This window comes from Calonectris borealis, chromosome 14, assembly GCF_964195595.1.
Source record: "Calonectris borealis chromosome 14, bCalBor7.hap1.2, whole genome shotgun sequence".
Taxonomy (NCBI): Eukaryota; Metazoa; Chordata; class Aves; order Procellariiformes; family Procellariidae; genus Calonectris; species Calonectris borealis.
The window spans coordinates 12743107-12755952 of NC_134325.1; the positions used below are offsets into that span (position 1 = coordinate 12743107).

At 47.4% G+C, this 12846-nt stretch overlaps 1 protein-coding gene across 4 annotated transcripts in view; it reads left to right on the plus strand.

Annotated features, from left to right (window-relative positions):
• WT1 (WT1 transcription factor) overlaps positions 1–12846 on the plus strand; it is a 37370-nt gene that overhangs the window by 8102 nt on the left and 16422 nt on the right. For 2 of the 4 annotated variants that reach the window (XM_075163252.1, XM_075163253.1), the window contains exon 4: positions 3997–4074. The exons of the other annotated variants lie outside the window; for them this stretch is intronic. In XM_075163252.1, coding sequence (XP_075019353.1) covers positions 3997–4074 — 78 coding nt within the window. The remainder of the gene's footprint in view (positions 1–3996; positions 4075–12846) is intronic. 4 annotated transcript variants of the gene reach the window in all.

Below are 12846 nucleotides of genomic sequence, written 5' to 3' on the forward strand. Positions count from 1 at the left end.
TATCCCCGGCGTGACGGGGTTCGTCGCGTCTGTCGCTCCTCGCACTGACTGAGGACAGCAGGCGCTCCGGTTCGCCTGTAGCAGCGGAGAGGGAGCAACGTGGCGGGAGGAACCGAGTCGGGGAGCGGGAGGTGTTGCCTCTTTTCCCGGCGGGATGGGACGGCCGGTGCCTGCCCCGCACCGCCTCTCCTCTGCGCCTCCCTCGAGTAGCCCACGGGCGTCGTTTGTGGTCCCTCGCCCACCCACTCCGGCCGAGGCTTCGGGTCCGCTCGGCCTTGCACCCGCTCGCTGGGTGCCGCCGGGCTCCATTCCCCCGTCATCCCCGTCTGGGATCTCTGCTGCCGGAGCGAGACCCAAAGGGTAATCCTCCCGCCAGCAGAGGTGGAGCAAGAAAGCAGCCGCGAGGAGATGCAGGAGTGAACCACCTCCACCTGATGCTCTCTCTTCTCCCTCCTCGTCGTCTCAGCTGGGTGCAAGAGACCGTCATGAAGCCGCTATCGTCTTCCCCGCCCTCCGCGGAGCGCGTCCGCGGCCCTCCAGCCCGGCCCGCGGGGAGCCGCGCCGCGCCGGGTGGCGAACAGGCGGGAGCGGCAGGGTCCTTCGGCCAGGAGAGGTCCCGGCCTGATGGTGCCAGGCCTCGGGCTGAAGAGCGTTCCCTTGTCTTCCGCACCAAGGCAAAGCGGTCGGGAAGGCGACAGCTTGGATGAAATGGTTAAAGATCGTAATTCTTATACTGGAAGCAGAAGTATCTCTGAAATCTCTCGCCTCGGCAACTACTTGCTCTCTGTTTATAGCGCAGTCCGCTCCTCTGCCAAGGAATACTGCGCCTGTTGTTGATAGCTGGACATGGATGACAAACCCGCGCAGGCTGCAAGCGTGCGTTAGATGACTAGCATTTGTGGGACCATTAAAATGGTGATGTGAACTTTTCTACCTCGCGCTGTTTAATGTAGTAAACATGCTCGATGTTGAAAATTTACTGTGAGTCACACTTACAAAGACTTTAAAAGTGGAGGAGTCTCGGTTCAGATTATAGCTCTTTCTGTGCAGAGGTCAAGAACTCGGTAATACTGCAATGCAGGCCAAAACAAACTCTATATGATCTACTACTGGTTTCCTTTTAAGTTCCCTTTTTGCTCAGCGTTGACTTCCTTTTATTCCACTCCAACTTACATTAATCCCCGTTGTAGAAATGTTCCCCCCCTTCCTCTCGTTTCTCTTTAAAAGCATCTCTGTAATGAAATAAGTTATTTTTAGTGTCTTCTTTGTGGCAGTTTGGAGGGCCAAGGATTCAGATTGGAATCAGTGCAGGCGTATCCCCGGAGACCCCGCTTTCCTTCTCATCATTCAAACCTCATCCGAAGCCGAGATTTTGAGAGGAGCTGTTAATTCCATGAGATCATCTCGTGGTAGTGTCAATAATAAACCATGGCGAGGCGTACATGGAGTTAGGGATGTCCTGTTCTCTGTCACATGTCAGATGCGAGACGTTTAATCCTGTGTCGATGCCCGATGATCCCCGGGCAAACGGCGGCCGGCGCGGCCATTCCCGCCTCCGGGCCTGCCGGGGCGCGCAGCCCGGCCGTGCCCACCTGCCTCCCGCCCCAGGGCCGCTTCCGCACGATTTAGACAAAGCGTGGGCAGTCCCGGGTTTTTCGAGATGTAAACCTCGCAGGGTCTCCACAGAGAAGAAAATTCTCCCCTTGGCCACTGCCGGCAGCAGAGATCACACTGACCCCCTCTGCAGCCCGTGTGAGGGGTGTGGGGGTGCCCCTCCGTGGGCACCCCGGTGCCGGGGCATAGCCCACCCGGGGCGAGCCGAGAGACCGCAGCGCATCCCGCGGGAATCCACTCTCAGAGTCTCAAGTCAAACGTCTCCTTCTCCCCAAGTCGCGCGGCTGAAACGCGCCCCCGCTCGGCTGCCGCGCCGGGGGGCGGCCACGGCTGGCGTGGGGTGCCGAGCCGGGCTGGCGTGGGGTTCGAGCCCGGGCGCCTCTTCTCCCGGCACTCATTCCCCCGGCTCCTGCCCCACCGCAAGAGCAGCGGGAGGGCAAGGCGGGGGCGAGGACTGCGGGTCTCTCCTGGGGCCACCCCGAGCCAGAGGGACCGACTGCGGCAGAGCGGGATTTAGCAGGAAGAGCGGAGTTTCGCTCGCCCTCTTTCTCCGAGGGCTTTACAGGACGCCCAGCCTGCCCGAAAGCCACTCCGGGCTCCCTTCGAAGGGTGAAGCCAGCTCGGGCTCCGCCGTTAAGCTGTTGTCGGAGCTGCAAAGCCAGGAGCGAAGCGCGGCTGTACATCGGGGAGGGCGGGAGGGAGCTTCGGACGGGGAGGGGAAGACGGTGAGCTGCGGGTTCGCCTCGCCGCTGGACATTGCGCTGGTTTCCGAGCGGTTTGTTTTGGACACTGTCACCCAAAGGCGGCATGCAATACAGTGGCTGCGAGCTAGTGACAAGATGAATAAGTGTATTGCTTTATGAAAAAGCAAAGGAGGGGAAAAAGTGGATATTGTGGGGGAGGCTCTTATAAATGAACTGTCAAGCGAAAGAAAGTTAAAGGGAAATCTCCTGCTGTAAATGCATCGGGCGGGCACTTCTAATAAAAATCAGGGTCCTGGAGGAATTAATTACAGCAGCATTACAGGAAGAATTCGTGGAATTGCAAAACGTAGTTGGCACAGACCAGCACGGACTGCTGTTGCAAATGGGGAAACTGCAGGAGAGTTTAACAATTCCTGAGCTGATATGCAGGACATTGTAGTAGCATAATAGCACTTCAGACACACTAATGAATAATAGTGTCCAGTGATACTGACAAATGATATTACGCATACTTCGAGATTGAAGTCACTTAATTTGTTTTTATATGCAAAAGCTTCCCACTGGAATCTGACTTTTTTTAGGTCGCTTCTACCTGCCACGAAGAAAAAAAAATAAGAAAAAAAAATACCCTCTTCTAATAACAGAACGATATAAATTCACTGCATAAGTCCAGCGAGTTTAGGTGTAATTAATCAGCAGGGAGACTTGCGTTTATTGTGAGCGGCTGTTCCCCGGCATCAATCACAGCGCCCGGCTGAAAGGCCCGGGGGCTCCCGCCTCGTCCCCCCCTGCGGCTCGCCGGGGCGAGGCTGCGCGGCGGCGGGGAGCTGCGCGTTGGGGAGAGCCCGGCGCGGGGGAGCCCCCGCAGCCCGCCCCGCGGGGCGGCACGCCACAGGCGACGGCCCCTCTTCGGCATCGCGGGGATCCCTTCGCCAGCGGGGGGGGGGGGGGGGGGCACGGCTGGGCGAGCCGCTCCGCGGGGCTCCGCGGCGGCAGCGGCCCGGGGCCGCCCCTGCGCGCCGCCGCATCCCGCTGTCCCTTACCGCGGCCGCGCTCCCCGAGTTTGCCACTTCGGAGCGGAGCGCGGCGGTGGGGAAACCGCGGTGCGCAGCAGCCGCCCGTGCAGGTACCGGCGGGGAAAGGGCATGTTCCAGCGCGGGGCTTCGGCACGGCGCAGCCACTTCATTATTCTCCTGCCTGTCAGGCCCCTCTATGTAGTAACATCCATCACGAGTCACGATAGCTGCTTCGCTCCATTAGCCACGTGGTCTCTCACTCTCCTGGTTAAAACGGTTAACAGATTTGCCTTTTTAAAACAAATAATCTGCTTCGTTAGCCCGCCAGGCTGCCTACATTTCGTTTCATCCATTTCAATGGGTCAATATCGGATATAACTTTTCTGTAAGGAAAAAGTTGAATGTCTCCACTTTCAGCTATTTATACATTGACAGGCTTGCAGATTCAAAGAGACTTTTAATCCACAGCCATTCTTTTCCATTATTTCCTTTTCTTTTTTTAAAATTCGTAATACATCGATAAAAGGGATTAAATACAGGAAATTCACTTTCTGCTGTTACATATTTAAAAACAGTAACAAAGAAAATGTTGCTATCTTGACGTATCGGTTTTAATTTGATCACAGTAATTTTAGTTCTAATTCTACATATTTTCACAACAGCGACAATTTATACCAAATGACCTCACAGCTTGAATGCATGACATGGAATCAAATGAACTTGGGATCCACACTGAAGGGGTAAGGTGCTTTATTCTTTTCTAATCTTTTGCCCTAGTGTAGTTGTATTACTGAGCTAACTTTATCTTCTATTTTACGACTTGAATCCAGTCACTAGCACGAAAAATTACTGACCAGTTCCGCGAGCGGCTCATCACCTGGCTGTAGCGTACCGTGCTTCTAGAAATACTTGTGATAATTAAGCCAAGTGTTAGGGTGCTGGCTGGTTCACGCCCATGAAGTTAAGCACAGGTATTTACAAGGCGAAGCTCTCCGGCAGCAGGCTGCAGCCGCCTGCTCTGCCCCGCGGGGCTCCGCGCCAGAGCCGCGGAGGGGCCGGCCGGGGGGTCCCCGGGCAGGGCTGGGCGCGGTGCGGCCCCCGGGGCCGGTCCCCCGGGGCAGCTGCGGCCCCTCCGCGCTCTCCTCCTCGAGCTGTCGCCCCTTCCTACCGTCCCTCTTCCCTTTCCCTCCCTTCGCCAGGCCCTGCGTCCTGTGTCCCGGCCCTGCCGCCTCCCGGCTTCCTTCCTCCCGGCCATTGTCGCCCTCCCACCTGCCGGGAAGAGGCTCCGGCCCGCCTCCCCCGCGGGGCTTCCTGCCGCGGGGCGGGCAGGAAGGCCCCGAGGCGCCGCGGGGCCCCGCCGGGGTGGCGGCCGCTGGGGGGGGCAGCGCTCCCGGACCCCGCCTGGGCGGGCATCTCCCCCGCCGGGCCTCCCCAGCCGGCACCCGGCCTCCCGCTCTCCGGGGCCGGGCCCTGGGGCGAGGGCGGGGTGCGGGGGAGCACAGGGAGAAGCAGCAAGGCGGCGCGAAGCTCTCGGGGCCGGGGCCGGGCTGCTCGGTGGCCTGTGCCCGCTGCCTCCGGTAGTCCTGCTCCGGGCTGGCGGTCCTCTGACGCGCCCGGGGAGCGTGAGGGAGGACCGAGACCCGCTGGGTCGGTGCGCTACCGTAACTTCACCTTGTTTCGTCTGCAATCACTACCCTGAGCAAAAGAGCCACCTTTTGATCTTAGCCGAGATAAAGCCAAAGAGTGCCTGCTCTGCTCCGAGTAGGTGGTTGGCTGTGAAAACTCCCCTACCGAAGGTAGGTATCACCGACGTGCTTTGAGATGTTCTCAGTGTCTAAGCGTGTGCGAACAGTCTCAAGTGAACAACAGGAGAAATCTGGAAAAGCCCACATAGATCTATGCTTTCATGTAGTTGTCCATAAATGTGAAAACCTGGTTCAATATGGACTTTGTGTTCAGTGCTATAGCCTGATAAAGGAAAAAAATATTATGGGTCTGCTTCTAGCTCATTCACAAATGGTGTTTGAAGGTTAGAGGGACAAGATAATAGCATAGTAAACTATCTGCATTGGAATGAACGAGTGAATTGAGCCTGAAGAGGTCTGTCAAGGAGCTCTTTTGTGGTTAGAGAAGATCCCCAAATCCTACAGTTGTGTACAGTTCAGTGTCTTCGCTGCCAATCCTCTCTTTTTAAAGGTTATTTCCTACTTTTTTTTTCCATAAGTGTTCTTGATTTCCTCTTTTAAACTGTACCCTTTAAAGATCAGTCATTGCAATATTAGACACTGTTTTGTCTCTTCTGAAGAAAATATCCTGCAAAATGGAGAAACACATCAACCTTGACTGAGGTCCAAGTTATTAAAGCAAGGAAGAGGTTATTCTTTGGGGAACTCAGTGAAAAAAAAAAGACACAATAGAAGTATTAAAGGAGTACTGAACAAAATAAATGGCTTCTTACTTGTCCAGGAGTCAGACTGTTAGCAGTGTAAAGTATGTGACCTAGGATGCATGAAAGGGGCGGGGGAAAGAAATCAAGATGAATGATCTATGGTAAAACAAAGCTGAAAGTTTTGGTATAGGCCAAGATTGTAGAATCTGTGGAAAATCAGTGCTAGACATAGCCTCATCACTGGTAATATGAGCCAAAATAGTTATCTGTCTTTTCTGGCTGAGAGTTACAATACACAGTACCTCCAATCTCAGTTGCCATGAACATAAGGTATTCTTCCCAAGATTTACATCTTTAAAATATATGAACTGTTCATAAGTGATTCCCAGGCGTTTAGTATTTCAGATGCTTTTCTCAATCTTGTAATTTAAGAATTTTGGAATCAATCTTTCTGTTGAAATATGGAGCTTCTAGATTCTGTCCACTGATGACAGTTTAGCTCCTTGCCTTAAGTTCTCCCCAGCACTTCCTGGCTTCGATAAGGTTTTTGCACATTATAAGAAGGAAGAAAACATTTCCAGTAAGTTCTGCAAATAGTTAGGGGACTCTACAGTTATATAAAACTTAGGGGCCATACACTTTATACTTGACAGTAGACCAGTTCAGTAGCTTGCTTTCTGGGTTCATGTTCAGCATAAGTTTAATATACTGAAATGAAGCTATTGCCGTGCATTTCAGGTAGAGTTAGTTAGCAGCTTCTATGCTTAAGTTGTCTAGCGGTTTATCTGAGCGCATTCTGGTTTTAGCTGTTTATATTCTTGTCAATATTTGACTGATCAGCTCTAGAATCTCCTTGCTTCAGATTAAGAGTTTGAAATTTGGCAAGGAATACTGTCAGGTGACCAAAGCTGTGTTCTTTTCAGTCATTGTGAAAATCATTCCCGTTGAGTTGCAAGCTTATGAACAGTCCTGTTCGTGTGTGATCAGAAGCAAGGGCCTGGCATCTAAACTATCGAATGATTTTATCTGCTCAGAGCCTGCTTCAGGCTATGGCTTTAAGGCTTTAGAAGACTTTTTTTCCTGAATGCGTTTTCCTCCCTGGATATTTTAATGTCAGATATTGGAATGGAGGGCAAGAAGTTTCTTCGTCGTGGTGGGTTTTAGTCTTTAGCTTTCAGTAGGTGTAAGCATTAGGGAACTGCAGAAGCTACGGCCTGAGCGTCAAGCAGAGGTGGGCAGTAAAAGGTATGGAATAGAGTGCCTGGCCAGCCATTGCTAAGTGGTGGAGAGAGACACATAAGGTGAACAGAGATGTTGTCTTCTGGCAGAGTACAACAACGTGATAGACTGGCAGGGGAAGGGGAGAGAGGTGTAAATGGGGAAGCAGATAGAAAAGGCTGCAGCCAGACTACTCCAGGACATGGAGTAGGTCCCAAAAGTTGACTTCTAGACATTTCTACTTACTTGCTGGCAAACCAAAAGGAGGTCTGATGGCCCCAAATGAGCTTCTCTCTGCAAGGAGTTGTCTCTGGAAGAAGACGACAACCCCCTACTGCTATCATATAGTCCAAGTGACTTGAATCTGTAGATTTTCACTTAGGTTCTGAATGCCAAAGGTTGAGTTCAAGTTGTGCTTGGAACTCATTTGAGGGAAGAACAGTCCACACTTGGCACCTTGTGAGCATTGATTATGTGTTGCCTGTTTGTCCAGGGACTTCTCTGTCACCTTCTGAACTTTGGGTAGACAAGAAGGAGGGCTGGCTTGTTGTCTGAGAGAGTTGTCACACCAACTGGCAGCTTCAAGGATCTGAAAGGAAAACTTCATGGTTAAGGCAGTGAACATCACTGTGGGACTGGATTTTATCTCTTCAGACTGCTGATGGTTTGTTCCTGTTTTGCGGTATTTTGTTTGGAGCAGCGGAGATCAGATTGATACTGTTGCAGGAAGGTCAGTGGGTCCTTTGCTTATTACCCTGAGAACTCAGGTGCCAGAGATCTCAAAATGGATGTCCCACATTAGTGGACACCTTTCCTTTCAGTTTCTGTCCTTAATATTTTTGTGTTGCTTTCTCATTTGTCCAATGTGGAAAATACTGCTTCCCTTCATAGTGATGTTGTAGAGGTAGACCTCATGACTATAAAAACCTCCTTGATATTTTGATGAGTTCTGTATAAAAGTGACATGGAAATGATTTATACCAAGCAGGAAATGATATGGCATGGTAGGCAAGAAGTGTAGCTACACACCCAACAGCAAGACTTAACAGAAATATTGCATAGTTGTCTCTTCAGCTGCTTGAGTAAAAAGTTTTGATTCGTATTTCCAACAGTCATCTGAAATTGAGTATATAACCAGACAAAATTTGTTTGTTTTTTTTTTTCTTTTCTTTTTGGTTTTGCTCAGGTGTTAAATAGTCAGCATGTTTCATGGACATTTGTATATATTGCTGTTTGCTCAGGCTCACTGGAAGGAAAATTAGGTATGATCTCTATAGAACACTACTAAAATTGCATCTAAAACAAGACATTGAAAACTTATTTTGTCTAGGAGTGAATTGTAAAAGTTTTTCTGTTTAGCTATGATGGTATTATTAGTAAAATTTGGAGGTGCAAAACTTCTTTCTTGGGTTCAGTTCTGCCGTCAACATGAGTTGGAAATGGACAATGACCTCTTGTCTCTGATACTGAATTTCCCCTTTCCCACTGATAGCTGAGGGTCTCATTTTGAAGGGAAGTGTTGGGTGAAGCCCTGATTCCACTCAGGTCAATCGTAAAAAAACCCAAACCAAACGAAGACTATTGAGGTCAGAGAGACTAGGGTCCCCTGAAAATCCAGTGCCTTCCTTTCATCAACCAGCTGGTTTTCTCACTGAAGATGGCAGAAGGGCTGTAATCTGTGAAATCACATTTTTTAATATTCCTTTGCCTTGGAAAGTGCAGCTAAAAATGCAGCTTTATATTCCACCCTCCATAATAGTATTAGACAAAAAACAGGCAGAAACATGATCTTCTATATAACTAATCAGAATCTTTTTGCTGTCTCCATACATATTTTTCCCAGGGTGCTAGGATGGTAAATATTTTAGCAGAGGGAATTAACTCTACTTCTCTTCCTTTATGTTCTGTTATCAACGTGACTAGCCCACACCCTCACTTTGCCTCATTTTTGGCTCTGTTTCTAAACCCTAAAATTCCTGTTCCTGCATTGAAACACAATTAAATTGAGGCTTAATGTGGTGCCTGTTTTATGTAATCTTGCTTTCTGGCTTTTTTTATTCTTCCAAGTCTGAATCTCATGAATCAATGTGTATTCACGTTTCATCTGAAATTTTCTAACTCTCCTCAGTATGCCCTAAAGCTTGCCTTTTTTGGTTTATGAAATAATAATAAAAAGCTTAACTCTTCAGATTAAGTTGTAACTGCTTTATACATTAGACAGACAATTTCAGTTTAACAAAGTAAAAATGGTGTGAGAGAGAAATTGCAGCTTGATTATTTTTTAAAATATTCAGATTAGAATGTCATCTTTTATGAGTTTTTTTATAACCACTTAGATTGATACAACTCTCTAAAGCTGCTCTGTTTTTCATCACACATTCTCATCTGTAAACCCTTCATTTTTATTAATCTTTGTACAATCTGTACAACTTTGAGATTAATCATTTTAAAAGAGCTACTCTCCGAGTGTTAAGGATTTGCTGGGCTAATGGTAAATGCAAGCGCTTCTAAATACTCTACAACACATAGCGCTTGCTTAGCGTTTTATGTTGCATAAGTATCAGTCTTTGTTTCCCAGTTATCTAGAGTTACATTTTATGGCTGTGTTTCGAGGTCTGTTTCTGGCTGCCTAGAACCAGAGAACAAAATACACTGGCTCCTTTTTTCACCAACTAACTCAAATTCTAAATATTTATAGTCCAGTTCTGCCTCTGTGCTGTTCCCATTGAAGTTAAAGGGAGTTGTATATTTACCAGTAAAGGCAGAACTAGACTGGGAGGCCAAATCCTTCAGTCCTTGCTCGAACAAAAATTTCTGTTGGATCCTGGCAGGCCAGTTTGGCTGCATCTGGCCTTGCGTAGTTTTGACTCCTTTAGGACTTGTGGAGGGATCGGTCTGGTGTCTCTCCTATAACTCTGGGCCTTACCAGGGATTTTTATTTTTTCCCTTCTTTGGTTAATTCAACTGTTGGCCCCCTGATTATCCCCCTGGCCTTAGCTGAATTGCTCCTGGGGGCTGCTCAGCCCTTGGAGCAGGGAAAGACACAGCGTAGGAGCTTTGGCCGTGCTTTCGGCCGTGCTCTGAGTGCACTTGCAGCTGGGCAGCGAGCGGCTCCGCTGGCAGTTCTCCAGGCTGCTGTGGTGTTGCCTGAGCAGCCCATCCTGCTGGGAGTGAACGTGCGGGCCCTGGTCCCAGAAGCCCGTCTCTCCTGAAGTATCAGTGTTTACCTGCCCTATCACTATCACTGTTCATCTGAACAGCGCAGTATAATCTCTAATGCGTCTTCTTTTTAATTTATAATGCATATATTGTTAGTGGATGTGGGTGTACAGTGTATGCATTGCAGTGCTTTGGTGGAAATCTAGGCTGTTATCTAGTCCTGAGAATCTAGTGGGACAATTTTTTATTATTATTCTTACAGATTTGGTGGCCGAACCCTATGAGGCATTGTCTCTTTGCCTGGTTAAACATAGAGTGCCTGACTAGAAAAGATGAAGGTTAAGGAATCTCCTATTCTCTTAAGATTTCCATTTACTTAATGTACTGCAGGTGTAAATTCATGAGTTACTTGTATTGCTCATGTATGTGGGATTGCATCAGATCATTACCTCTTGTACGCAGTAAAGCAGGTGTTTGAGTTGCAGTAATATGTTTAGGAGATTTATATCGGTTCTTCTATCAGTGCTTTTATTTTAGTATATAGTGTGCAAACTGTGGTATACATTTTGTGGCATATATCATGGATGCATTGAGTAAAGGGGCTGGAAGAAAAACAAACTGTGTTTCACAATGAGGTTACCATCGATGCAGAGTGAAGGCTGAAGTTCAAGAGAGCAGTGGTGTAGGGACGGTTTGTGAAAACTCCTCCTTCAGTGTTCCAGTTTCTCCGCTGACTGGAAAGAACATTCACCTGTTAATTTCTGTCTCCCTGAAGGTCAGATAATTCCATCGTGCTTCATAGTGAATAAATAGTATTTTAACCAAGAAATCTCACATAATCCATTTGCTGTCATCATCCATATGACCACGCCGAGTACCAGCCAATGTTGTTGGAAATGTGCCCAATCTAAAATGGGAACTAGGGTTCCTGATTATTAAAGCGTCTCTCCTAGGGGTCTGGTTAAGTAGATGGCTGTTCATGACTTAGTATATTATAGGTCAAGAGGCTCGGAAAACAGGTTTTAATCTTCAAGGCTTTGCAGTTGTATGTACAGTTTTAGTGAAGTATAACCAGAAATAATGGGAAGAAATATGAAAAAGGCTGAATGTTGAGGAAGGCTTCCCAAATGTGCAATAAAAATTGAGATGGAGATCGTTTGGAGGATGCCTCCCATTCACAGAGCCATTCCTTAGGGCACAGACAGGGTCTTTGTTCTGCTGCTTATTCCTGGGAGGAATTATTTCAGAACTGACTGGTCTTTACAAAAATGGTTATCACTGAAAGATGAAAACCATGTGAATTTGGAGGGAAAGTTAAGCTGTATTTTATGGTATAAGCTTTTGCTGCGTATTCCTGTTCCTCCTTCTAAAGTTTCTGTCCTGGGAATTCTTCTTATCTAACTTGTGTCTCTTGTTTATTGTAATGTGTAAGGTTGCTAGCACAGGCGTGAATGAGAGTTACACGGTTACTCAGGGTGACTAATGTCTTGATTTGCTGCTACATAACAGATCAGGAATAACTTCTACTGCAGAACTTCCTCCTTATAAATGGTAGTTCTCATTTAATTTCTGTCTTAAAATGCACTGTTTAATTTGTGATTAACATGGGTATCACCATGGGTTGGGTGCTTTTCAACTTTTTTTTTTTTTAACATCTATGGACTTGCTGCCTTTCAATAGAGAGGAAAATTCGATGCTGCTGGGGAACCTGAATTGAGCAAATGGTCATTTGTTACTTGTGTTAGGGAACAAAAGGCCACATCTGGGCCCTGAGCAGAGAGGAGACCCTACTTAGCTGAACATGGTACATATCTAGAGAAGAGTGTAATCCATTTAAATCAGATATTGGTATCTTCCTTTATTACAGATAATACTACAGATCAGAGACACTTTCTTGCCATCACCCTATAACTTACTTCATTATGGTCATCTGTTTGCCACTTAAAATTGAAATAAACAGAGCATACCTTCCCAAAAGGTGCAGCTTTTGACTTGAATAGCCAGGTGGAGCCAGGATTTGAAACTAGTATTTTAAGCAGCGAAGGACTTGATCTAAAGGAACACATCTGCCAGGTGGCAGCCTGCAAGCTGCTATGGGGACGAATAATGAGGAATGCGACCCACACTCTGCAGTGAGAGCTGTTCACAAACACTGCTCCCCTCCTGTTTAGCGAGGTTTACAAACCGTTTAGACATCTCCCGCATTCCAGTTCCACTGGCTGTTCTGCAAATCACTTAAGAGGTTTAAAACTTCCTTGTAATTCTACTCTGCACATGAACTTTGAGTGAAGAGAAAGGAAGGACCAGTGAAATGAGAGTCTGGGCCTCAGGGACGCCTTCAAATTGCTATTGCAAGCATTTGGCAAAGACTGGGATAACATCCTATGTATCCATCTTTGTCCCTAGCCGTGTGCCCTTGGGCTTTGTTCTGGGCTTTCTAATTTCTAGTGCAGTGTAAAACATGAACACTTACTGTTGCCAATGTATATTAATACATGTGGCAAGGTACACACTAATGTAACATACTCATTTAAAAATAAAAACTAAAATTTATTTGCATAATGTTGATATTAAGAAGGTTGCAAATAGGAAACAGAGCACTGTTCCTGACATTCTGGACAGGAGAACATAGGATTTTGAAGAATATAATTAGATAAACATATGGTTGTGACACCCCTAAAACACAACAAAGGTTACGAATTTTTAAAATTATTGTGATGATTTCAAGGAATCTTGAAAATTTATG